Source organism: Dromiciops gliroides, chromosome 4, assembly GCF_019393635.1.
Source record: "Dromiciops gliroides isolate mDroGli1 chromosome 4, mDroGli1.pri, whole genome shotgun sequence".
In the NCBI taxonomy this organism is placed as follows: domain Eukaryota; kingdom Metazoa; phylum Chordata; class Mammalia; order Microbiotheria; family Microbiotheriidae; genus Dromiciops; species Dromiciops gliroides.
Genome location: NC_057864.1, coordinates 112474934 through 112502922, shown reverse-complemented (window position 1 = coordinate 112502922; position 27989 = coordinate 112474934). Strand labels below are relative to the sequence as shown.

General features: G+C 38.8%; 1 protein-coding gene across 3 annotated transcripts in view; it reads right to left on the bottom strand.

Moving 5' to 3' along the window:
• Positions 1-235: 235 nt before the first annotated feature.
• The window catches only part of DTL (denticleless E3 ubiquitin protein ligase homolog), a 42954-nt gene continuing 15200 nt past the window's right edge, over positions 236-27989 (bottom strand). The window contains exons 9-16 of one of the 3 annotated variants that reach the window (XM_044005329.1): positions 25142-25245; positions 24635-24739; positions 18204-18316; positions 13262-13351; positions 8895-9030; positions 2992-3833; positions 755-878; positions 236-651 (exon numbers count right to left, since the gene is read on the bottom strand). In XM_044005329.1, the coding sequence (XP_043861264.1) occupies positions 780-878; positions 2992-3833; positions 8895-9030; positions 13262-13351; positions 18204-18316; positions 24635-24739; positions 25142-25245 (1489 nt within the window). In that variant the 3' untranslated portion in view covers positions 236-651; positions 755-779. The remainder of the gene's footprint in view (positions 652-754; positions 879-2991; positions 3834-8894; positions 9031-13261; positions 13352-18203; positions 18317-24634; positions 24740-25141; positions 25246-27989) is intronic. The other 2 variants (XM_044005331.1, XM_044005332.1) reach the window with 2 other exon arrangements.

Below are 27989 nucleotides of genomic sequence, written 5' to 3'. Positions count from 1 at the left end.
CTGGAGTCAGGAATACCTGAGTTCAAATCCGGCCTCAGACACTTAACACTTACTAGCTGTGTGACCCTGGGCAAGTCACTTAACCCCAATTGCCTCACTTAAAAAAAAAAAGAATGATTTGCCAGTCCAAACCTTCAAAAAAATCCGGTCTCTTCCCTGGAGTATTTTAATATATCAGGATAAATAAAAATCAAACACTTTTTATTAATTCATTTAATTTTTTTAGTCACCCCAAATGGAAGTTTTGTATTTACAACAAATTACAATATTTCTTTATAAATAGCCATGCATTTTTGCTGTACAAAGGAATACAACACTGAGTAGATCCAGAGAGCATCAGAATTTCACCCAGCCTCTTTGGTCACTCTGCATCACTGGCCAAGGAACACGGAACAGAGAGCTACATGACTAGGTCCTGTGCTTATGGAAGTTGTTATGCTATTGTTGCAGAGTAGTTACCTCATTTCTTCAAAGAGAATTATTCAATATGTTCTATAGAAAATGATTAAAAAACAAACTTTAAAAACACAAGCCTGCATTCTCCTACAGATGCAGAATCTACACTATGCTAACAGAACCAGGTGTTAGCTACCTCCATGCCACAGCTTTTCATGCTGATTTTCATGCTGATTTTCAATGTTGAGATATTTCCTTTAAAAAAGAAGGAGGGGGGGAGTTAGTTTTATCACAGATTATAGTTGTTTTAGGTTGTCTGAATTGTTTCTTCAGAGGAGCACAGCTTCTGTTAACTCACCATGTTCAAGTTCTGAATGAATGATCTACAGCTCCTTAGACTGCTCAGGACTATGGTATTCCTCTTGGGACTTTCGGTGAAAGTATGTACAGATCTTCCTCATGGAACCCGGTGTAGTTGCAACCTAAAAGTGGCAAACATCAAGGTGTAACTTGTACCTCTGATATTGATATGGTAATTTATTCTGTCAGTTTTCAGTCTTAAAAACCTTAAAACCATTATCTCTAGTAGCTATAATTGCATTTGCCAGCAAAACTGAAGATCAATGTGCAACGTAAGGTTGGCCTGCCTGTTGTAGTAATAACAGCAATCCCTATTTATACTGTACTTTAAGGTGTGCAAAATATGTATATTGTCATTTGATCTACATTAACAATTCTGTGATATCTCCAAATATCTCTGATTTCCTGAAGCTGATTGATTTTCCCCTCCCCCTCATTATATTGAATGAAATTCCACCAATGAACAAATCATTTGGTTTAATAAGCAACCTCTTAAAAAAAACCAACAGCAAATACTTCAGAGAGGCTTATGGGACTGTTGGTTCACGACGTAATCCAATTAGATTGCCTTGTGTCAAGGAAATGGGGAGGAAACTCTATTCCCCATCTTGTACCACATGGCCCTCTGATAACAGATTTCAGGCTATTACTATTAATATTATAATTAAGCATAGTCTAATGGATAGAGCACTGCATTTGGAGTTAGGAGAAATCTAGGTGTGAATCTCATCTTGAACACTTAGTAGCTGTGTAACACTGGGTAAGTCACTTAACTGTCCTCAGCCTATTTCCTATCTACAAAATAAAGATGAGAGAATGTGTACAAAATGCTTTGCAAACCTTAAATCCCTATGTGTCGGCTACTGTCATCATTGTTATTACATTATGAGTTAAATAGGTTTTGGTGGGCAGCCCAGAGAACCTAGGTACTGTTTCTCTGGGATACTCTACCTCAAGTAGAACTCTACCCATGTATTAATTGGCTATTGCTTAGGTACCTTCCCTCAAGTATGTGGGAAAGTAGCTATCCACAAGTTAAGCCAATTGTACAGAGTTAACTTGACTCTTTAGGGTGTGCTAATTCAAGTCCTAGTTAAGTCTTCCTTTTATCTTTGAATTTAGCACCTCTACTCCACTCAGTTTTACTATTTGGGGTGGAGACCAAAACTACTGGTTAAAGATATTATTGATGGTTTTATGTTAGTCTTGTGCCTTATTTATTATGAACAATTAAGAGTTCATTGTGAAGTTGTTTGGACTTAGTTCTATTACAAACTGGCTATATGTACATACATGTATATGTTTATACACATTTACACATGTATATGTAAAGCACTTTGCAAATCTTAAAGTGCTACATAAATGCTAGTTATTGTTATTGTGGAATCTCTGAAAGTCTAAGTCTCTTTGGACTTTGCAAACTACTCAAGTTGGCTACAAGTTTCTCTGGAAAGGCAGCTACCAATGCCAAAGCCTGATCACCAAAACCCCTCTTCTCTAGAGGGAGAATAAGGAACAAATGAGGTTCTGTGCTTCCTGCAGTCACTTACCCTTAGCCCATACTACTTCCTATGACCTAGAAGATAGAAATTTCAAGCTGTGATAAAACACACTTGAGATTCTTCAGTAAGCAAGTCTTTCCAAAGGACTGCAATAATGTTTTACACTTAATGAACTGGCTTTCTTTTGCTCATTCTGACCCAGTTACTAAATAGCTGAATGCTACTAGTATAACAAGGTAGATAGTGGGTAGCAGCCCCTTTTATTTCAGCAACAGAATACCTAACCCCTGAAGTTTTATAAGATGACAGATTTCTGACCAGCACTTCAGTGAATTTGTTAGATGATATATGAAGTGTATATTACATTTCAAAGTATTTAAATTTCTACAGGGAGGGATTATGAAAAATATTCACTCTGCAAGGTGCTCAGCAATCTATTCAATTAAATTCCTTTGTACCCTGTTTCTGGGGCATGAGACTGCTGCTAAAATCCATTTCTTAACCTGGGTTGCCAATTAAGTCCCTTCCCTGTGAGTTATCATAAGGCAGTAATCCCTTCAATTAGAAGGGTCAGCAATAACTGTGGAAAATAGTTCAACAATGGAGTTAAATGGGCTCTCTTCCCTTTAGGGATTTGGATCCCCAAAAGTTTGTATGCAGCACCACTTCAGCTTAGAAAACCTGCTGAAGGCTTTTACCATCTTTCACCAAAATGCCTGCCTGATGGACTTACTGGAGAGGACTTTCCATCTTGTCTCTTAGTTTGAGAAGATGAACCACTGGAAGGACTCCGGTTCCCACTCTTTTCAGTCCTCCATTTTGCCCCCATAGCCAAGAGCCAGTTTTTCCTCTCGGGGGAGCTGTTCTCTTTGTCTACCACTTCAGGCCCTCCTCCGCAAGGTTTGAAACAAAGAGGTGATGATCCAAAGCCTGCTGGAGTACAGGCACTGGCAGGAGACAATGGGGCTGGAGTGTTCTCAGTGGCCTTTTCCATTTCACTTAGTTTGGTGAGTCCCAGGAGGTCTTTACTACTGGTCCCCTGGTTGTCTGACAGGCAGCACAGATCCAGATGAGATCTTTTAGCCTTCCCCTCCAACTCTGTAACACAGCTGCAGCTCTTTAAACACTTCTGCTCCGTGTTTTCCAGACAGCTTGACTCCAGCCTCCTCTTAGCTTTATTTCTAGAGAGGGCTGCTGTTTCAGGGTTGGTCATTGCTTGGGATAGAGTCTGGCTCACAGGAACAAGGGCTTTCCTGGGAGATGGAATCAAGATGGCAGGGACAGGTAGTGTGCTGGATGGAGAGGAAGAGGGTGTCTTGTTCACCCAGTTTTGAAACAAAATCTTGGAAGATGAAGGTGGCTTGGGGGAAATGGAAGCTGGAGAGTCCTTTTGACTGATCTGAGTCTGGACCTTGGCAGGAGGGGTTTTCACAAAGGATGTAGGGGTGTTAGAAGGGAGAGGAAGATCCCCAGCACAATTTGGAGCACAAGCTGCTGACCACGGAGAAGAAACAAGTGGGCTGTTCTTCACTGTAAGAGCTTTGGCGGGAGTCCTCTGGTTGCCTGTCATTGCTGCTGAGGAAGAGATAGTCAGGAAGTCAGGCATCAAAACCAGAAACATTTTCTGAATGCTGCTAAGTTATTTCTTCTATTCCTTAGCACTTAAGAGCAATGTGGGAATGGGAGTAAGTTTCTATCAACTGCTCTAATGAAAGGCTGAGTAGATAAAGAGGTTGTCACTAGCAACTAACATGAGATTTCCTCTGGTTCTCAATTATCCATGTTTATGCACACATTAGACTAGGTAACCAAGAATTGCCTAAGATCAAAAACATTTCATCTTTACAGTGTATTACTGGGGCCAGGAGGAAGAGTTAATATATTCCTTGCTCTGCTGCACTACCAACACTTCCAGATCCTCCCTTTGTCACCATCACTCAGCAATCTCTTGTGCTTTGAGATTCACTCCATTTATCTCTATATGTTGGCACAGATCAGCACTGCGGTGATCTACCAGCTTCTGGTCACCCTCCTTTTTTCTCAAGGACTTCAGTACCTGACTCACAGTCTATCTTCCCCAAAACTTTTATTTCATACTTGGGAACTTCAATATACAGATCCTCTCAAACACTGTGGCCTCCCCATTAACCAACCTCCTCAATTCCCATGACTTTTATTCCATCCCAGCCACCCACAGAGATAGTCATACTTTAGTTCTTAGCATTATCTGTAACTCCATGATTTTGACCTCTGAAATCATGCTCTGATCATTATCTCTTGTCCTTCCATCTCTCCATCTATTTTACTGCTTCTAAGTCTTCCTCACATGACATTCAGTTCCTCCATTATTTGAGTACACAGTGGAAAGATCAGGTGGAGTTAGGCTGAAACTTTGGGGAAGGGGATAGGGCAAAGAGCGCATGCACTGGGGTGCGAGCGCACCAGTGGGAAAAAGGGAAGAGCGCACATGCTGGCGTGCGTGCGCCAGTGGGAGAGGGAATTAGAGGGGGGACTGCTTTTTTGTTTTGTTTTGTTTAAATCTTTGTAGCCCAGGCACAGTACCTGGACACGAAGTAGGAATTTAATATTTGTTGAATCAAATTAAAATTTTGCATTAGTCACATGGCAATGGTCCAGGATGCTTTGCATTTAGGGAAAAGCCAGAGAAATCTGCTCAAGAATGTGATCTATGAGGTAAAATGGAAATCTGCAAAACCTGTTCGTGAACCTTTTTTTTCTTTAGTAGAGAGGGCCCTCAAGCTAAAAGGAGGTAGAGAAATTCTGAGTGTAACAAAAATCTCCTTGAACTTATTAACTTTTAGGTAAGGGGGTGTGCTTGTTCTGATATCCAGAGTTCCTGTACTTGAGAGGACATAGAGTGTTCTGAAGCTAGAACATAGGTCAATCTTTATGCCTTTAAGAAGTGCCAAGTTGCTGATGGAATTACAAGTGAAATGGGAACATGTGCTTTCAAGTTTCTGTGTATTCTCTGTAATGCAATGCAATCCTGATTTTGACAGGATAATTCTGTGCATGTCCTATTATTCTGATATTCATTTCTGGTTGTGGCAGGAATGAAGTATGGCAGTTACCTTGGAAAAATCTTCACATTCTATAGATCTTCCACTCTTCCTACTTTACAAAAGCCACACCCATTCAACCTTTAAATTTTTTCCTAGGTTCAGACTCCCTATAATTGTGTTCTTACCTTTAAATGGCATGCAGAAGGCATCTATTCATACTGTAGCTATAGGGCTTTTGAATTAGAATTTGGATTAGTTTAATTACTGAATTGGACTCACACTGAACTGGATTTGTAAGAGGGCTAATATGCAAGTATCACTCTTTCCTCCTGATCTAAATAAACATTTAAATTAGGACTAACCACACAGGACTTAGCTGTCTTGAATCACAAATTTTTTCACTAAGGTAGGTTTGCCACAAAGAGTGGGCATTTGCCAACTCTCTGCCTTTTCTCTCTAGCCTCTAATAGCTTGTGAGGACTTATGTGGAAAGAAAGGAATGGACTGAAAAGCAGAAATCCTGAAGTCCCAAAAGAAGTCCATCAGGCATTGCAGAACACATCCTCATATTACATTCCTAGGAAAAGTGAGAGTTCTCTTTAAACCAAATACTGTCAGGCTAGATTCTGGTTAAAAGCTAAGGTTTCCCATAGAATACTCCATCATTAATTTAAATCCAGATCTCTTTTAGTTCCTGCTATGTACAGTCACTCTTAAAAATTAACCTCCAAGCCTAAACTGCCCTTTCCAGCTGTGATGTATGGCCAAGTAGACAGTGCTACATGTATAGAAAAGGCCAGCTAAAAATCCAGTTCATATCAAACACATAGAGCATATAGGAAAAAAGAGTTACAAGTTAGCAGGGACTCTGTCCACAGAGCCTCCTGGTTACGTAAGAGGTTATGTTCTGGAGATTGCGTACACTTATTCTTTCAGGAGGGAAGGAAGTTTTCATTTGCTGTGCTCCTCAGTACAGGTCAACAGTCACTGTACAGCCACAGAGGAGTCATTTGTTCCACTCAAGAGGGTGGGATAACAGTCTGATGAACATCTCAGCCAGAATCCTGAAATAGTTTGTATAGGCTTTGTGACATGCCAATTTTAGGAAAAGAAGGGGAAAGAAAGAGCCCATGGCGCTTCAGATTTTAAACTCTCTGATGCTCTCAAAGTACACATTTCATGTTCTCTACCGAGGCTGGCAGGAAGCCTGTTGTGTTTGTAAGGTTTGGGCATTTCCTCTTCCTTCAGGGGAGTTATGATGGTGTAGGAGAGTGTGGGGGTTGGGAGGAAGACAGACTTATTTGGCCCAGTGCTACTGTAAAACCTGCTCTAAAGAAACTCAAGTTGGTGTGGTTGTTCTTCATAGAATGCAATTTTGTGTTTTTTACCTACCCAAGTGGATGCCTCATTCACTGACCCTAGGTAGGGCGTGTTCTGGAATTCGGAGGACAACTGGCATAGAGCGAACAATTGTTTTGCAGACTTCCTGAATGACAGCTCTCCATTAAAGGATGTTAGAGAACTCACTTTTTTCAAGGAAATAATTCTGCTATGTCTTTATAAAGGTGTCAGATTTATTCCACTTCAACAAATATTTATTAAATGCTTAGTATACGCCAGGCACCATGCTGAGTGCTTGGGATCTAAATATGAGACACCTATCTTCTGCCAACAAGGAGTTGACATTCTACATGTGCTGATCTGTACAAAGATAAGTAAATAGAAAGTATGCACAAAAATCATAGAAAGTATTAGGCACCAGGTATTAGTAAACAGCTTTTATTCCTAATCCTGTAGCAAATAATTTGAGGCATAGAATGGTTTATCAAGTCCAATCTTATCATTTTACAAACGAGAAAGGTGAGAGATGGGGAAATTAAGTGCTTTGCCCAAGGTCACAGAGATAGCAAGAAAACAAGTCAGGGTTTGAATGCAGGTCTTAGACAAATCCTTGCTAGCAAATAATGTCTGAACAGTGCTGCAAAACGATGATGAAAAGGTAATACAGACAACATATTGTAACTTGGAGTCAGAAAACTTGGGTTCAGATTTCATCTCTGTTCTATATTGTGTGACTATGGGCAAGTCTTTGACCTCTTTTTTTTCTTCTATAAAAGGAGAGCTGGACTAGGCTGTTTATAGAGGTCTCTTCAAGCTCAAATCCTACAAATCACTAAATGTCATTAGGGAGAGTGAAGATGCACAAAACCCCACACAATGCGAAGTAACCTGTTAGAGAAGAAGTTTGGGGTTTAAGTCCTAACTGGCTCTGCTTACAACTTCTTGTTTATCCATCATTCTTGAAGAGGACCATGACATCAGGGTGATATCATGACTTGCAGTGAATTGGATTTAAGTGAGGGAGGGCTGTGCATAGTCAATCAGCCTCTCTCTCTTCCAGAGCCATCTGGGTCCAGTGGCAAGATATACATCAGGATGACTAGAGATGGCCCTGAATGTTTAAGGCAATTGGGGTTAAGTGACCTGATTAGGATCCCACAGCTAGTAAATATCTGAAGTGAGATTTGAACTCAAGTCCTTACAACTTCAGGGACAGAGCTTTATCTACTGCATCACCTAGCTGCCCCACTGCTTTCTCATTCACCTCATCAGAAAATGAGTGTACAACTGTTATATATCCTCCTAAAAGACGTTTGTAATTATGTAACGCTTTGTGAAAGAAGCAATAAGGCATCCTGTGAGAGAGACAGGAGATAGATCGGGGGAGTTGCCTCTCCTTGGACCCCAGTGGAGAAAGCTTAGAACTCAAAGCCCAAGAACCCCAAGAATTGTCATGCTCCAAGAGCACTGTCCTTGCTTCCAGCACAACCTCCACAGGTAGAAAAAACCAAGACATCCCTTTCTACCCATTACTAACCCTGCTTCTAGCCCGGTCCTTACAGTTACTGTAAGAGAGCAACGCTTGTTCACAACCAAGACCTGTTTGCTACCTTTGTCAGTTCTCCCATCCCTGCCTCCTCACTAGTTCCAGCTATTTAAGAAGCAGAAAAATAAGTTCTTGTCACCAAAGGCCTTGGTGCTTTCAAATGGTTCAGCATCAGAAAGCTATGGTTTTACTACTGGAAATGGCATCCCCTGCTTTGCCATTGTGCCCTACAGATCACCGGGCCTTTCCATCTGACTGGCAGCTGAAAGCCTCCTATGAAAACCCCTCTCCTTATGCTATGAGGTCAGGGACTATTTTGTTTTTCTTTTTCTAACCCCAGCACTTAGCACTAGTCTGATGGTTCTCTTCTTATAGCTCACTCCTATAAATGTAGCTGTCCAAAGAAAACATACCACATTTGTTTCCCTCAGACTGTCATTTTTGGATCAGGGAATCTTATACTCTGCATCTTCATGGTATATAGACCACCTGGAAGGTAACTCATGAGATATTTTCTGACCATCACAATGTCTGCTTTTATTATTGAATGTACATAGGTCAAACTCAGCAGCTTGGAGCTCATCCATTTATTCTGGAGAGACGACAATTCTCTCCTTTACTTATAGATGGAAACAAGATGAAGCTTGGCTTAGAACTATCTGTAACAGCTGATAAACTGCCCCTGTCAAACCACCAAACAAAATATGAAATGAATGGAATGCTTACCTGGGTCAATTCTCTCCTCACTTTTCTTCTGATAGGCCCAACCCACTAAAGTGTGTTTGTCAACTGCTGGTTTTTCTTCCAGGCTACGCTTCAAACGCCAAATCTTCATGGTATTATCATCAGAGCATGTAGCAATCTGGGAGGGAATGGCAACATTCACATAGACTTTAAAGTTTACAAAGTACTTTACATACATTTTCTCACTTGAGGCTCATAACAAGCCTGTATAGTACACAACACAGGGATTATTATCCTCACTCTGTAGATAAACTGAGGCTCAAGGGTAAGTAGTCATAGTAGTAATTTGTAAGAGGGCAGGATTTGACCCAGGTCTTCCTGACTTCAAGTACAGCAATACTAGCCACCACAGCATGTTGCCTCTTAAACAGACTCAACTCATAGTGTGTCTTGCAGTTTGAGTCAAAGACTTGCTGTGTGGGGCAGCTAGGTGGCACAGTGGATAGAACACTGGCCCTGGAGTCAGGAGGACCCGAGTTCAAATCCGGCCTCAGACACTTAACACTTACTGGCTGTGTGACCCTGGTCAAGTCACTTAACCCCAATTGCCTCACGAAAAAACAAAAACACAAAGATTTGCAGTGAGACAAATCAAGCTAGGTCTTTAGAACTCATTTATTAGTGTAGTATTTAGCTTGATTGAAAATTCCTTGCCCCTTAGATTGTTTTAAGGTCCAACTGCCTCTTTTCAGGTGGGTCTATGCCTTGACAACCTAACAGATTAAAATAGCTATTCCTTTCTTTTGATTTACAAAAGGGGGAGATAAATTTTCTCTCAAAATTAGAAAAGACCTTAGAGGCTATCTATCTAGGTCCATAATCTATGACCGAACAAGAACATCATTTATACCATCTCCAATGGATGGTTATACAACCTTTACTTAAAAGATATCTAGTAGAGACATTTACTCCTGAGGCAGGTTCATTCCACTTTGGGATAGCTTTAATTTTTTTAAAGTTTTTCTTTATTTCAAATAGAAATTTGCCTAACTACAATTTCCCACATTTGCTTCTAGTTTTGCCTTGGGACCAAGAATAATAATTCTGATCCCTTTCCACTGAATAGTCTATGAAATACTTGGAGACCCCTATCACTTCTCCCAAGTCTTCTCTTCCATAGTTCTTTCTTTCTTTTTTTTTTTTTTTGGCAGGGCAATGAGGGTTAAGTGACTTGCCCAGGGTCACACAGCTAGTAAGTGTCAAGTGTCTGAGGCCTGATTTGAACTCAGGTCCTTCTGAATCCAGGGCTGGTGCTTTATCCACTGCGCCACCTAGCTGCCCCCCATAGTTCTTTAAAGACTATATTATCCTACCTTAGATGTATTGCATTCACTTGTTCATTCTGTTTTAAGTGTCAGAAATTTTTTCCTGCAATCTAATGTAAATCCTTTATGCTACAATCCACTTGTGTAAGTCATAGCATGAGGGATATTAGTATCAGTTGCCCAAGAAATTTTGAACACCTTTTATATAAATATGAATCTTGCACACCCAGTTTCTTCTCTAGCTTCTTGTGAAGTATTTTTTCCCCTCAACACTCATTACATCTTCCTGCTACTCAGGTGCTACACTAACTCATGGTATAGAAGTAATCCTGGGTTCCTGGAAGCTATGACAGTGTAGCACAAGCTCTGGAAAACCTTTCCAGGCTGCAAAGCTGACAGCACATACAGCCATTAGCAACAGGATGCTGCCCAAGGACTCATTGAGCCACCTTCATGACCTGGAGGTTGAGTGGTAGGTGATGAACATTTCTTGGCAACAGTATCTCATCAACAACCCCCTACATCTCAGGAGACTTGAGATCTGGGTCCATAAAGGAAGTGCCCACACCAAGAAAATCAGATCTTTTGAAGTTGGTTCAATGTATTTACAGCTCTCTCTTCTGACTCCCAGCCAGTTCTCCAAGCCTCACTAATCAGTAGAGCTCAGGACTCTGGAAGAATGTGACGAGCAGAAAGGAGGTTCCCTTGAGGTTCATCTTCCAATAGGTACTAAAGCAAATAAGAAAACATCTGGCTCCCTAGACTTAAGGAAGTTAAAAATAACCTTTGCCCCTTTAAAAATATCTGACCATTCCAGTGCCCAGGCCTTTTATGGCAAAGAAAGTTTGGCCTGGAAGAACTTATGGCAATTGGCCACCAATGCCAAAGCTGCTCTTGAGTATTTGTTTATACAATTTCTCTAATTCAGTAACCAAAGGGGAAAAAATCTCACGTGTCCTCCAAAGCTCTGGCCCCCAGGAGAAGGTTAGCTTTTTCCTTTCCCTACCAGGACTCCAGGACTCTATAACTGGTATGGAAAAAATGCCTGGAATCCCATTAGTCTAAGTTTTATTCATCCTAGGCTTTGGGTGAAGTACTCTTAGGGAGAAGTCTAAAAAGTGATTACCAGGTGGAAGTGTCACCTATGGATGGGCAAATAGCCATACCATATTTGTTTCGGTTTTTCAATGTTTATAAACAACCTAAAGTTTAGGGACTCTAAAGATTATTAAATTTAGTTGGGCAGAAAAATAATTTCCCCCCTAAACTAACTACTTTGCATTGAGGTTTTTTTCAGGGCCATGAACCGTCCATACTAGAAACAATTTCATCTACTGGAAAGAGCCTTGGTTTACAGAACACTTCAGTTTCAGTTCAAATCCTATCACTACCGAGGTGTGGCAGCCATGTGGTGAAGTAGAGAGAACACTGGCCCTGGAGTGCAGAGAACCTGAGCTCAAATCCAGCCTCAGATACTTAACACTTACTACCTGTGTGACCCTGGGCAAGTCACTTAACCCCAACTGCCTTAAATATCTGGGGCCATCTCCAGTCATCCTGATGTATATCTTGCCACTGGACCCAGATGGTTCTGGAGGAGAGAGTGAGGCTGGTGACTATGCCCAGCCTTCCCTCACTTAAATCCAATTCACTTGTTAAGGGCTAAAATTCTAGCTAAACTGTCTAAAATATCTAATGAGTGGTCGCCAATAAATTATAAGCTTTAGCAAGAGTTAGACTTTTAAGCATTTATTAAGGAGAATAAGAATTTGGTAAAGAGAGAGAGAAAGGCCTAGATTCCTATCTATTAAAGGGAGAGCACATTTCTAGCTCCGCTCTCCACCAGAGTCCAAAGGAAAAGACAGCAAGACTGAGCGCCAGTCTCTTCCTTCCTCCTCCCACTAGCCCGCGTGACTTCCTGACGCCAAAGAAAAGACTCCTGGTCTTGCCCTCAAAGACCTTCACTTCATGGGCAGAACTCTTCTACAGTAAGTCTCCAGCAGGTGGCGTCATTCCAATCGTTACACACGGCAAGTCATGACATCATCCTGATGTCATGGTCCTCTTCAAGAATGAAAGACTACATACAATAACAACATCACTACCTAATATGACATTGGGCAAATCACTTTGCTTGGTTCCCCAGATACAAAATAGGGATAATACACTACTTAATATTCACAATGCCAGTGAAAGGACCAAATGAGACACTGTATGTAACATTCTTTGTAACCAAAAAGAACTATAAGGATTCCTCAGGCTACATCTCTCCAGTTCCATCAACTGCTCTCATAAATGGTTTCCAGGACTTTACCATCCTAGTTACCTTTCTATTACATATGCTATAGTCTGCCAACTCTGTGACATGTGGTGCCCATAATTAAATACTACAAATGTGTGTCTGACTAGTGCATAGTACAAGACTATTAGTTCTTTATTAGCTTTTTTAAAACACTCATGTGTGACTTGGCTTGGTGTAATTAGCAGCACATCGAGGCTTGATAAAAGAAGTGGTTGACAAATTTTGCTCTTTTCAGAAAGGGCTAACACACTTAATATTTACATCTTATATTAAAGTCCAAATTGGACTGTTAATGATCAAGCTGTCATTTCTAATGACATCACATCGAGAATGTATGGTAAAGTAAAAACTTTGAACCTGAATTATTATTAAAAAGTATATAAATTCAATTAAATTTTTAGGGCATTTTCATTTATGGTAGAGAAAATCAACGAATCTTGGAATTCATTCCTACTCATGGCTGTATAATAAAGGTTCTCTAACAGTAGGCAAAATTAAAATCTGGGTGAATAATTCCAAGCCAGGTTTCTGCCTCACTTATTTCATGATGAAGGAGATGCTGAAACTAATTTTTTTTTTTTGGGTAGGGCAATGAGGGTTAAGTGACTTGCCCAGGGTCATACAGCTATTAAGTGTCAAGTTTCTGAGGCCAAATTTGAACTCAGGTCCTCCTGAATCCAGGGCTGGTGCTTTATCCACTGCGCCACCTAGCTGCCCCTAAAATGAAATTTAAATAATTCTTAAGTCAATCCTCAAACAACCACAAAAACATAGGTACAAACCTTAGTAAAATCAGCAGGACACCAGCACACAGATGTGACCTCTTGAGAATGACCCAGAAGCAAAGTAGGAGGACACCAAGGCTCAGAAATCTACTCTCCCCACAAAAAAAAGAAAACAAAGTTAATGTAGCAATAAAGTGGCCTAATCTTTTAAAAGTCTGAGGCGATTGATTATACAGGTGTTTAGGACTTTGAAACCTTCTGTTTTCTCCCTGTACAATATTAGATGAAAACATACAAGCCTTATAGGCTGACTGCCCAGTAACCTCCTAGTAATGATGCTCCAGGAAAACAAACAAACACCTGTTATAGTGAAATGAACTATTTCTCTTCTTTATCTGGGCTGAATATATCGTCTGAGCCCATAGCCTAAGAGAGCAGGATTTCACATTAAACCAATCCTCCCAGAATGGATATCATCTTTCCACATTTCCAGTTAAGTTCAGGGGCAGGATTAGCTTGCTTAGCTAGTGAACTTTACAGGTTGGTCAGAGTAGAACTGTTTATGGGGAAATTCAGAAGTTAATTTGGTCTCCAACCTGAATAGCCTAGATATTGCATTCTCCAGTCAGTTTCTTTCAGGACCAAAAAATTAACCAAATCTTCAAGGTTTTTGAAACATGCTTCAGTCTCTGAAAACAAAGGCAGTAGGAGCCTACAAGGCCAATTTGATGACTTTTATTATAGCCCAAATAAACTTAATTATTTAATCCTATAAAAGGTAGAAACTAGGGATTTTATGCAGTAGCCTGGATTCCTTTTAGCTAAGTAGAAAAGTCTCCAGTAAAACCTATTCTAGCTAATTTTCTTATTCAAATTTTAATACATTCAAGGTTGTGTCATCATCTTTGCAATTTTCAGTGTGATTTTTAAAGGTGGGTTATGTTGTACAGTGCTATTTCTATGACTAAGAGATTCACTTTCTTTCACTGAATGTTATTAGTGATCTGTTTTTGATAGGTTATTTCAACTGACTCACACTAGCTGTCATTGTTTATCACAGGTCATGAGAATTAATCAGTAGAAAAGAGTATATACAACTTCATATCACTATTATTAGCACGTGAATTTAGAAAATGACTACGAGGAAGGTGGGTACGAAGCATAGGGATAGAGGCTGAGATTCTTCATATCTTCCTGAGGAGCTGAATCATGGCTCATTTTCATGAAAAAAAGTAAATGCAACATTGAAAGGAATATTTGTGATAATGACTAAGTGAACTTACTAGATTCCATCAGTTTGTGGCAGAGAAATTTAGCACACTGATTTGAAAGGTTATCCAAGTCAGTTTTTTGGAGGAACCTGATGAGTTTTAATGAATTCACTCCTCTCCATGTGTACAGTATTTACTCAATGAATCAAAAAATAAAATAAAAGAATGGAGTCCATTGCCTTAATGATTTACCTAATGTCTGTTTCAGTTAAAGTGAGCTTTTTTATTGAATGTCAGAAACAAGAAAAATCCTCACTGCTAAAGTCAATAATACTATGGCAACAAAAATCCCAGTCGCTTCAGATAGTTGCTTTCAAATGTTTGGATAAATACATCTTAGTGGAAAGTCTTTCTTACTAGGAATCAGGACTATAATAAATCCAAGCTTAAAGGAAGGATGATTAAGGGATAAAATTCATTTTTAAGTAGGCAATATCAAATCAAATCAGGCTGTTTTTGTTTTTTTTTTAAACAACTTAAAGCCCTGGACCATTGGAGGAAAAAGCCTGATAAATATTTATAGTCTTGAACATCAAGTGATCCATCACTTTAGATGTTTTAACATTAGAGTGCAGGATTGGGAAGCATTTCACTTGAGGATCAGCTTTCTCTGATGAAACCATAGATAACTTTTTTGTTAATAGCATTATTATACTTATTATATACATTATTGTATTATCACTCTAAGTTTTATGCTTCACTTCCAAGTTGAAAGGTACAAGTTTCTTTTTACCTATTTTGGGGACATGAAAAATGCTAGAAAGAAATGCAGAGGGCTCTCTCCCTCATCAGTTCTGATTAATACAAACATAACAATCTCCATACATGGCATGAGGGATTCAAAACTTCAAAACCCTAGAGCTACTCAGCTGACTCCAGAAGTATCTTATTCTGACTCTTATCTGTAAACCCCCATCTAATAATTTTTCACATTTGACGACGCAATAAGATCAGTATCTTTCCCTACAGAATCTCTTGACCCCGTCCAGTTGGAAACTAGACTAATCTTTATTCCTGCCATGAGATCATTTACACTTCCTAAAGTGTCAGGCTCAATGTTTCGCCAGGCAGTGGCAGTCAGAGATTGTGCCAAAACAGTTTATTTATAGCCACCTCTATACTATTCAATGACTACATCAGAAAGGAGTCTGGAGGGAGCAGAAGAAATCAGAAAAAAACTACCACTAAAACGCTCACATTAAACACACAACAAAAACAAAGCAGGACCAAAGTATCATAGATACTTTCTACCTAGATCATATTTTCCCTTTTGCTAATTTCTACAAAGTAACCAAAGAGTTAAAGTTCAACTTGGTTCCTAAGATTTAAAACTTTTCTTTTGCTTCTATGTGTCCTCTGACTCTTAATGAGGGCATTAAAAGCTTATGAGAACGTTGATTTCTGGAACACTCAAACAAGGGTGACAACTTAATGCCCTGGATATTCATTTAGACTTAGATAGTTTTTGGCCTTGAAAACATCTTTCTTTTTTCACAATGGATAAGAGAAACTTAACCACCCAACCAGGCAGGTTCAATTTTAGGCACAGCAACCTTGCCAGAATCTCAAATATCAGAGGCTGCACACTAAATTATGTGTGGACCAGTGGAAAAGTATATCACCCAAACCATGTCAATCAACACTGACATGAGACCCAGCCATGAAAATCAGAACAGGTCACACATGTACAATGGCCTAAAAATGGATTACAAGAAACCCAGTTAAATAATTTTAGCATTATTCTTATAAGGGAGGAAAGAGCCCCAGAACATCCGCAGAAGAGGAAAAGAAGATTCTTAGTATGCCTGTGGTGGGGAGAAGATAGACTTTTCAAAAACTGCTAAGAAATGCCTACAAGAAATTATACCAGAAATAAATCCCTTAGAGGTCTGGGGAGCCAGAATAAGGAAAACTGAAGTAGGAGAAGGAATGGAGATAAGACAGTGAAGGAAAAATGAAGAAAGGAAAAACAAATAAAAGGATAAGAAGATAAGAGAGCCTAACCTTGACTTAGAAATACAATCTTTTTTTTTTTTAGAGTCACTTAACTAAACATTTACCTATCAATATGAGAATCAGATGATATTGTCAAGAATATGATGGTAAAGCTCAGGACAAAAAGTCAAATTAATTTTAGAAAGTAGTGATGGGGTAAAGGGAGAGAGTTCTGAAGCATAGGCTACAGATTTAACATAGATCTGATAAAAATTTTCTGAAGCTTTATGCCATGGAGACAATGTGAACCCAAGAGTTAGGTTGAAGAATCTCCTTTATTTTGGTGAAAGATAATTACGTAAGTAAAAAGCAATTTAATATATCAAGAAATTTAGACATTTCCCTTTTCTAGCTTTTAATTAAGAACATACAACACACAACTTTGCTAAACAGAGAACGTGTGACATTCTTTCAATGAAGCATTACCATCATCTTGTGGACAATTAAAATACTGCTACAGGCTTCTAAAAAAGTTTTCACAATTACAGATACATACAAATTATCACCTCTCGACCACTCCCTGTCTCCCAACACCAGTAAATGAAATTAATCAGAGGGCCAGGTTCAGCAAAGGCCTTAAGTTTTTTCAGCTCCTGTTACCTTTAGGAAGCTATAAAGCCACCCTAGCTCTATCTTGGGAAGAAGGACTTGATAGGATTTGGATTTATGGGACCCAGGAGAGGCTTTGAAGATGAGATGTAGACCCTCTTAACTTTCTGCCATTGCTTAGATAACTTCTTTTTACTAATTTCTCACTAGTACTTGGGAAATGGTGTGGCTCACTTAATTTTCAGATTTTTTTAGAAAGCCTATTAGTATTTTTCTATCCCTGAGATCCTTAAACAATGTTGTAACCAATTCCCACTCCTTGTCCGCATTTTTCCTCTCCCCAGTCATCCCTCAATAACCAGAAAATGCTTCTCATTAAGTGACATTCATATTTTTCCCATAGTTCCAAATGGTGGCAAGGTTCTCAGCTGGCAAAAAGCTTTACATATAATAAACTAAAAAGCAGAAAAATAGGGCTCAGTAGGGGTGTTGAATTTTTAAAAATCAAGCAAGTCACGATTATTTCATTGGGGTAATGAAGTATAGCGATAAGACTGAAAAAGTAGCCACAGTGTTTGGGACTTACAAGAACTTTCCAGTTCCCATTGGGCAAAAACAAAAAAAGTGTTACTAGTGATTAGGGGAAGGGAGGAATATTACCAAGAATTCTAGACATGGTATATAATCCCTTACAGAGGACACGGGCAGCAGCATGTATTTGTCAGAAGAGGAGGAGAAGGTAATAGATATTCTACCCATGCTCCTGAACCCCTGAATTTCTGACAACTTGATTAAAGTTCAGGGAAGGACATTTTTTGTTTTTGTGAGGCAATTGGGGTTAAGTGACTTGCCCAGGGTCACACAACTAGTAAGTGTTAAGTGTCTGAGGCCAAATTTGAACCCAGGTCCTCCTGAATCCAGGGCCGGTGCTCTATCCACTGCGCTACCTAGCTGCCCCAGGGAAGGACATTTTTTGAAAAGCTCCTAATACAAGAGTTATATGTTTTATAAGATACTAGTTTTTAACAACCATTGAGGACACAGGTACTGATTGGGGCAAGAAGCAGGCTTTGATGAATACCTGGCATGGGACTGCTAACATTATAGGCTCACCATCTCTAGTAAAGAAAAAAGTTGGCAACAGTGGTTGAGTGTCACATTTGCAGGGAAGTTTGGTCACTCACCTTCCAGATGTAGGCAGACTCATCACTTGAGCCACTGATCAGAAATTGATCATCTGGGCTAATGCTGGATTTGACATAAAAGGTTGAATTCTGGTGCCCACTGAGGATGGCCACTGCCAAAGGAAGAAGAAAACAAAGTGCTGACTCCTGTTATTCCCAGGACTCAACCAAAGATGCATTCATTCTCTACAGCATCCCCCTCTTCTCACCCCCAGGCAGCTGGTAGTATAGTGGACAGAGTTCTAGGCTTGGAGTCAGGAAGACCTGAATTCAAATCCCACTTTAGACTTTTATTGGCTATGTGACCTTGGGTAAATCACAACCTCTATTTGCCTCAACTGCAAAATGGGGATAATAATAGCACCTATCTCAATGGGGTGTGTGAGGATCAAATGAAATAATATTTATAAAAAGTATTTATCATAATGCCTTGCACAGGAGCTTAATAAATACTTATTCTCCTATTAGTTCACTTTACTTCCAAAAGGAAAAAGGCAGTATATATCAGATAGGAGGGAATGTGAATATATTGATATTACCATACAATCCTGTACAAATAATTTCAAGCTGAATGTGGTTTGTTGCCATTCGATCATGCCCAATTCTTCATGACTCCCAAATGGGGGCTTTCTTGGCAAAGATACTAGAGTGGCTTTCCATTTCCTTTTCCAGCTCATTTTCCAGATGAGGAAACAGGCCAACAGGGTTAAGTGAGTTGCCCAAGGTCACACAGCTAGTAAATATCTGAGGCTCGAATTTGAACTCAGAAAGAAGAGTCTTCCTGACTCCTGGCCTGACACTCTATCCACTGTGTCACCTAGCTGGCCTCAAGCTAATGAAACAGGCATTATGCTGATCTCAGTTCTGGTATCTTTCTGAGCAAGGTATGGAAAAGAAAGCTGCAATATATGCTTAACAAGGAAGCAGGTCTTTTTTACTTATTTATATATTTATTTTTGAAAACAAATAAAAAAGCATTTATTAAATTCCTCCTATATGCTAAACACTGGGCTAAGCCCTGGGATTGCAAACACAAAAATTAGAAAGCCCCTGCTGTCAAGTATGTTACATTCTCTTTTTTTCTTTTTCTAAATATATATTTTATTTCATCAAATATTTCTCAATTACATGCAAAAAAATTTAACATTCATTTTTTAAAAATCTGAGTTACAGGGGCAGCTAGGTGGCGCAGTGGATAAAGCACTGGCCCTGGATTCAGGAGTACCTGAGTTCAAATCCAACCTCAGACACTTGACACTTACTAGCTGTGTGACCCTGGGCAAGTCACTTAACCCCCATTGCCCCGCAGAAAAAAACCAAAAAAAACCAAAACAAACAAACAAAAAATCTGAGTTACAACTCCTCCTGCCCCTCCTCCACTCATTGAAAAGGAAATCAATATGATATGAATTATACACAAAAGTTATGTAAAACACATTTCCATATCAGCAATATTAGCTTACATTCTAATAGAGAGAAACAACACATATGAGCAGGTCTTTTTAAATAACATGATTAAAAATCTTCTAGATGGACAACATTCTTTTTTAGTAAAAAGGATCATTTGAATTCTGGTTATAGTTAATCTCATCTGTGATGGTAAATTTTTGGTCTGAACAACTCCTTTGGATAGCTCAGATGCCAGAAATGTCAGTGGTAACTTGGGTCTAGGAGCAGGTAAATGGTATAAAATGGTATGTTCAAATCCATAGCAATATAATCCACTGTTGGTGGAGTTGTGAAAAGATATAACCATTCTGGAGAGCAATTTGGAACTATGCCCAAAGGGCTATAGAACTGTGCATACCCTTTGATGCAGCAATACCACTGCTAGGTTTATATCCCAAAGACACCCCAAAAGAGAAAAAGACCTATTTTGTACAAAAATATTTATAGCAGCTCTTTTCGTGGTGGCTAAGAATTGGAAATCAAAGGAATATCCATCCACTGGGGAATGGCTAAACAAGCTGTGGTATATGATGGTGATGGAATATTATTGGGCTATAAGAAATGGCAAGCAGGATGATTTCAGAAAGGCCTTGAGAGACTCGTATGAACTGATGTATAGGGAAGTGAGAAGAATCAAGAGAACATTATGCCCAGAGACAGCAATATTGTTCGATGAAGAACTGTGAATGACTTAACTGTTCTCAACAATACAACGATCCAAGACAATCCAAAGCACTACTGTTGAAAAATACTCCAAAGAACTGATATTGATGAACACAGATGGAGGCATGCTATTTTTCACTTTCTTTCATTTTTTTTCCCTTTTAAGTTTTCTTGTACAAGATGACTAACATGGTAACGTTTTACATAATCATATACATATAACCCATATTCAATTGCTTATACCCTCAGGGAGATGGGGAGGAGGGATAAAAATTGGAACTCAAAACTATAAATAAAAATATTTATTACTTAAAAAAAATATATAGCAATAAAACAAAGTTGGGCCCAGTCTTAAGATAATGATAAAGTATGTAGGTAGGTCAAGGTACTCAATTTTAGCACAATGTACTTGAGAGGTTTTTTACTCTAGAAGGCTGGACCACGAGGTTTCTGGTATCAAATAACTATTTAAAAGCCATCCCATTTATTAGAGGTGAATTTAACAGACATGGTGGACAGAAGCATGCAATAAGTTCTAATAGCAGGGATAATGAAATTCAAAGCTACCCTGAAAGAACTCAGAGATTCCCCTTTTAGACAGAATAAAGCTTAGTCTTATGCCTTCATTTTTCTATTATGCAAACTAAGAAGGATATAAATTAATTCAGGGAGATTTACACACACACACACACAGCCTTAATTTTTTTTTTTAAATCACAAAGATTTGGGAACTAATATATTACTGTGATAGGCCATGGAAAAGTTGGTTCCTTTGCTCTGAATATAACCTTAAAATTGTACTCGTTACTCTTTTCCTCACCTTCTAGCCTGAAACAGGCAAACTAGACTAAACCCATAAGTGTTTACTGCCCTCTGCTGGTTCATGGTAAAATTGGTGAGGTCATGTGTTTCAATCTTTGAGTGAAGGGCTAAATCTAATCTTTCTTTGTTTATTTGGACTCTATAGTGCTTTCAGGGCCATTGTTATGAATCAGCTAGTATTCTACAGTCCGGTGGATAAAGGGATATGACCAATATTTACTGACCTCAGAACATGCCCTGAAGGGTTCCAATATTTAAAAGAACAGGAAAAAAATTTCAACTGACATAAAGTATTTCAGAATTTCCTTCCATCTCCTCACCATTGCCAAAACCTGGTTGTCCTCTGAAGACATTTATTTTGCTTTGAAACCATTTGAAAATGGTTTCCACGGAAGTGGATGATGGGGTTTTTTTCACATTTCCCCTCTCCACCAAATCCCGTTATCTCACTACTGAGATCCACATCTCATTAATTTCTCTCTACTTTTTTCTTTAGCTGTCACTTCACCCCCAGTTCTCCTGATCCATAAAATGTAGATATACTCCATCCAGAGTTCTGTCTGTGAGCCCCCTTTCTCTACATGTATTCTCTTAGCGAGCTCATCAATTTTCATGGTTTCAACTATCATCTTTATATGGATGTCACAAATTTCCATCTTCTGGACTTCTTTCTCCCAAGTTCCAGAGCGGTATCTTTAACTGTGGAGTTTTTGTCACCTGGATGATCTATTAGCATTTGAAACTCAGTCTATCCCTTAGAATTTATCTTTCTCCAAACAAAACAACACCCTCACCCCAAACTCCCATCTTCTGGATTTCCCTATTTATATTATCACTAACATCCTTTTAGTAATCAAGGCTACAATTAATTTTGGACTCTTCCTTCTCCCTCACCCTTCTATCTAATTAGTCACTAAGTCATAGATTTATAAATCCAATCCATCTCCCAAGGCCCCACCCCAAACCCTGCCTTATATCTGTGAGAAGCAATGATCTGGTTCCCACTTGAAGACCTTCAATAATAGGAAACCTACCTATTTATAACCTCTTCAGAAAGCACAATTCCCTTTTGGAAAGCTCTAACTTTGATGACATTTTTCCTTATATGAAATCTAAATCTGCCTCTCTGCAGCTTTCATCAATTACTCCTGATACTGCTCTCTGTGGGCAATCCTAACCTCCTTCCCCAAGCTAAGCATCTGGAGTTCTTCCCACTGCTATACAGACCTTACCTCTAAGTCTCTTTCACATCCATTTCTAGATTCTCCTTTGCTATGGCCAAAAGTCGAGTTCAAGTTCTCATTACTTTCAGCTCTGAGAATAGACCCTTAAGGAGTCTCCCTCCTTAATCCATTTTATACACCGTAGCCAGGGAAATTTTCTTAAAGTGTACTTACTACTGAATAAACTCCAAAGTCCCTGGCATGGCATTCAGGAAGGGTCTTCCATTATCTAAATAAACTACTCTTTTGACCTTAGCTCCCTTTACTCGTTTTTTATTTTAGCCAAAGTAGGCTTATTAACTATTCCTCATAATCACACCATTATTCTTGCCTCTGCTGCATTTCTCCTGCCTCAATTGTTCTATACCCCTCCCTTCTCCCATCTCTCTCTGTTTAAATCCCACTCATCTCCTTGAAGGGTAGTTTACATGCTACCCCCCCCAATATCGTTCCATGTCCCTTTCAGTTAGGATTGTGCATTTAAAACATGTACACATGTGACTATATCATAAGGTAAAAAAAAATATATTCGTAATAGACTATAAGCTCCTTAAATTGAGGGCCATATATTACTATCTCTATACTCCATGGTATAACAGAACATTGTACTTTTAAATGCCCAAGAAATTTTTGGATGAATAAGCTAACGTTTGGACATAAACGTTTAGACTTCCTAAGAAATAATTTTGTTTTCTTACATAAGTAGATCATAAACATTTGATTTATTTTAGGAGCCTAGAAAAGAGTAAATGGAATATTAGGACTAAACCTAGGGTTAGAGTACAATATAAAAGGTGGAAGGAGATGCTAAATGAGCTTTCTAGGCCATTTAACACTATATAGACCATTATGTTACAATACAAACACGTCTTAAACATTTGGTAAAAAAAAAAATTAAAGTCAAGTGGGTATATTTGTTAAAAAAATAAAATAAAATAAAATGTCTACCCTGTCTCTAAATAACCTTAAAGCCATTATGGGTCCAAGTTCTAGCTCTATTTAGGGAGTATGCAAAATAAAAGTCATAAAATCTCTTTCAAAATACTCCTACTTGTGTTTAGACAACATCAGACCTAAGTCAGGGCATCTAAAGTGGCAGGTTTGATTCTGTTTCTGATAATAAAATCCTAACAACAGCCAATAGAAAATTCTGTCTCTGGAATCTTTTTTAAGAGCTCAGCTATAACTGCTAAAGTTCTTTACTATTTTAAGGTTTCTTGTTTATCACTCTTATTTTATTTTTAGTGAGGACTGTATGGCTCTAGGGACTAGTAAAGGAATTCAAAGTTCTCTCCCTGCAGAGTAGTACTCTAGCCAGGTCCAGGTTAGTAGAGGTATATCTTGCATTAAATAACTGGTATATTCCTGGAAAGGTATATGATTAAATTATATCTTAAGAGCACATTGAGGGGGCGGCTAGGTGGCCCAGTGGATAAAGTACCAGCCCTGGAATCAGGAGGACCTGAGTTCAAATCCAGCCTCAGACACTTGACACTTACTAGTTATGTGATGCTGGGCAAGTCACTTAATCCTCATTGCCCCACCAAAAAAACCAAGCACATTTGGAAAACGTATTTGGGATGGACATCTGTGGGAAACTTCTCATTTTGAGGGAAACCTTTTGAAGCACAAATGGACAAGCCTTGACTTAATCTGGTCTGTAAATATGAATTTTTGTGGATTTTTCAAAAAATAAAATTGAGCATACTTAGAATAATTATGGAGGTCAGTACCTCAGTCCCTTGAGTAATTGCCTTTTGGGGGGGAAGCAATCAAACCCCTTCATTTCAGCAGAGCACCCTTAAATGCACATGCTTCTCTATATAGTTTGGGTAACAGGAACAACAAAAAAAACTAAGGTCATTCCCCTGACCTCAGACAAATGGGACTAAGGTGGATATCAGGCAAGGTAACTATCAGAGCAAAGAAATTAGGTTGCTAACATATTAAATTAGAATCCTGATGTGTAACAGTTGTCTTTTAGTACCTCACTGCATCACATCTGGTCTTCCTGTTCCTAGCAAGGTTAAATTAGTAGTTAACTTTATTTTTTATTTTTTAGCAGTGTAATGAAGGTTAATTGACTTGCCCAGGGTCATACAGCTAGTAGGTGTCAAGTGTCTGAAGCCAGATTTGAACTCTGGTTCTCCTGAATCCAGGGCCAGTGCTTTATGCACTGTGACACCTAGCTGCTCCCAGTAGTTAACTTTGAACAAAAACACTCAAATTGTCTGCAGCTTCCTGACAGTAGTTTCAATGACCCCATTATCTTACCTGGAGAAGTCTTTAATCCTGTCATATTGAACATATAGATGTTGTCATCTGTGCAGTTAGCAAACAGAGTAGAGCCAGTAGAGTCCAAAATTAAACTTGAGTACCCTGAAGAAAGAAGACTTCTATCAGTAGGCCCTGGTAAGAGTGGGCAGCACTGGCACTAATTTAGTGATAAAAATGGATCACAGCTATGAATAGATCATACCAAAATAATCATCAGATTTCTGCTTCTTCCAGGACAAAGAATCTTTTCTTTAACATTGAAAGATCTCCAAATCCCAGGAATCTCTATGTATTAGTCTTTTATGCTTCAAAAAGGCTAAACAGCAATAACCTCCAAACCTCACAGGGCATAAACCAAAAATCCCCAAGAGCAACTCCTTCATTTATTTATCTAAAAAGTTAGCTGGTTAATGTGACATGTTTATTTTTTAAGCTTTGAGACAAACTTGAAACCCCACCCTGGTTTCCCTAAGGTCAATTTTGTCCAAACAAAGGCTTACTTACCTAGTTTTCGTGTGCTGCTACCTGCATATGGGAAGGATTTGCAAGCCACAGGATCCTGTCGATAGCTAGTATAATTCTTGCGCAAATCCCATACTTTGATCACTCTGAAAGACAAGAGAGAGGACAGGAGATTTTTAGAGCAGTTTCTTCCCTCTCCAATTTGCTTCACACCTACTAAATTTGGGATGACTTTTGGCAGAACTCCTCTGGTACCTCCACCAGGTATACTAAAGGATTGTCATTGAGAAATGTTGAGTTGACTGAGAATTTATAGAGATAGCTCACTGGGAAGCTTTGTTTGACAAAAGGGAAACAGATGTGATCTGACCCAAGATGGCAGTTACCTTGTAGTTGACTTGAAGGGAAAGGAAAAGGAAGAAGGCTGCTCTTGATAACATTTAGCCCATTGTTTTCAGAAAGCACTTTCCAAGCCTTTAATACTTAGCATATATCCTTCAACACTGGTAAATGGAGTGATAGCTAAAGCTATTTCTTTATACATGAGATCTTTTTTTGGGGGGGTTTTTTTTTAGTGAGGCAATTAGGGTTAAGTGACTTGCCCAAGGTCACACGGCTAGTAAGTGTTAAGTGTCTGAGGCCGGATTTGAACTCAGGTCCTCCTGACTCCAGGACCGGTGCTCTATCCACTGCGCCACCTAGCTGCCCCTATACATGAGATCTTAAACAATAATTTAAATAATCAAGACCATAAGCTATCCCATGATATGTTTTGATAATGTAAGATATGAAATAACTGTCTTAATCTTACACTTCAAATAAGTTGACAATTTGAAAATAAAGTATTAGGGTTAGTACATAGTACCTCTGTACAAAAAGAGACTAAGCAATAGTAGTCAACTAAACATAACTAATAAATGAAGTCAATTTCTCTCTCTTTTTTTTGGTAAGGCAATTGGGGTTAAGTGACTTGCCCAGGGTCACACAGCTAGTAAGTGTCAAGTGTATTAGGCTGGATTTGAACTCAGGTATTCCTGAACCCAGGGCCCGTGCTTTATCCACTGCGCCACCTAGCTGCCCCCAATTTCTCTTTGATATCTAGAACTTCAATCTCTAGAAAGATGCCAACTTCAAGAGATCATAAAGTCATTATTACGCAGACTGAAAAAAAAATGTTAGCTTCTATATTAGATACTACAGATAAGAGAAAAAACACAGCTCCTGATTTCAAAAAGCTTATACTGAAACATGAAGCAAATATACATCCATGAATTATTTTTTACCTTTCCCCCCCTCCAAACAAGGTAATATATCAATAGTTATCAGCAAATCCAAACAGATTAATTTCTTTAGCAATCTAGAAAGAGGCATAAGAATTATTGTGGACACTTTTGACTCTTTATCTCTGTGAGAAAATAATTATTAATAATGGATATCTTGGGAGACCTAGAGATCACTTTCTCAGTCTTACACCCCCAGAAAGTCCAGTTCTCCTTGAGAAACTTCATTAAATCTCACCTGGGACAAACCCAAGGGAACAAATGGAATGGAGCTAGATTGTTTTGTCTAGATCAGTGAAGGACTGATGAGATTAAATACAACTAGGTAGTGGACTTTGTCTTATCAACTTCAGTGATGGTTTTTTGCGTTCCTTTCCTTATGTCAGCTAGGGAGTTCATTTTAATGTAGACTACCTTCAAGTAGTATCAACCATGGAATTGAATGATGCTAACCAAACTAGCTTTTTTTTCTTTAATTGAATAGAATTTTATTTTCCAAAATATATGTAAAAACAAATTTTGACATCAATTTTTTAAAACTTTGTGTTCCAACTTCTCTTCCTCCCTCTCTTCCCACTCCCCACTCACAAGAACTCAAGCAATTCAAAATAAGTTATACATGAGTAGTCATGGAAAACATTCCCACATTAGCTAGGTTGTGAGAGAAAACAGTCAAAAAAACAAAACTTCAGATTAAGGAATTGTCAAAGAGGAAAAAAATCTTTTTAAAAATGTGTTTCCATCTATTTTCAGAAACTATCAGTTCTTTCTCTGTAGATGGGTTGCAATTTTCTTAAGTCCTTCAGGGTTATATTAGATCATTACCTTGCTGAAAATAACCACATGCTTCCCAGCAGATCATCATACACTACTGCTGTTATTTTGTATACAGTGCATTTCACTCTGCTTTAGTTCATGTAGGTCTTTCCAGGTTTTTCTGACAGTATCCTGTTCATCATAACCTGAATATAGTACCTTAAACTTGACAGAGAATTTTCTTCATAATAGCCCAGCCATTATAATCAATCATCATAACTATTTCCCTCTATCCTATTCCCTTCCTATGATATTTACTCTATTTTCTATCTTCTTTTAACCTCCTCAAAAGTGTTTTACTTCTGACTGTCCCTTCCCCTGCTCTGCACTCCCTTTTTTCACCCTTCCCTCCTTATCTTCTTACCTCCTACTTTCCTGTAGGGTTAAATAGATTATTCCTCCCAATTTAACCAATTAGCTTTGTTCAATATATAATGACCCCATCTATCAAAAGAGGATAAAAGTCCTTGGAAGATAAAGAAGTCTTCTAGATTTGAAAGGTCTAGGGCTTCTAGGGCATCTTCTGAGTCTCTTGGATTTCACTGAGCCCATGCAGACTGAGACCATGAGATGTTAGAGAGACACATGGTCAATTCTTTACTGGTATAATATTAATAAAATTAATATATGCTTACTCAAAACTAATAGTGGGGCAGCTAGGTGGCACAGTGGATAAAGGACCGGCCCTGGATTCAGGAGTACCTGAGTTCAAATCTGGCCTTAGACACTTGACACTTACTAGCTGTGTGACTCTGGGCAAGTCACTTAACCCTCACTGCCCCATAAAAAAAAAA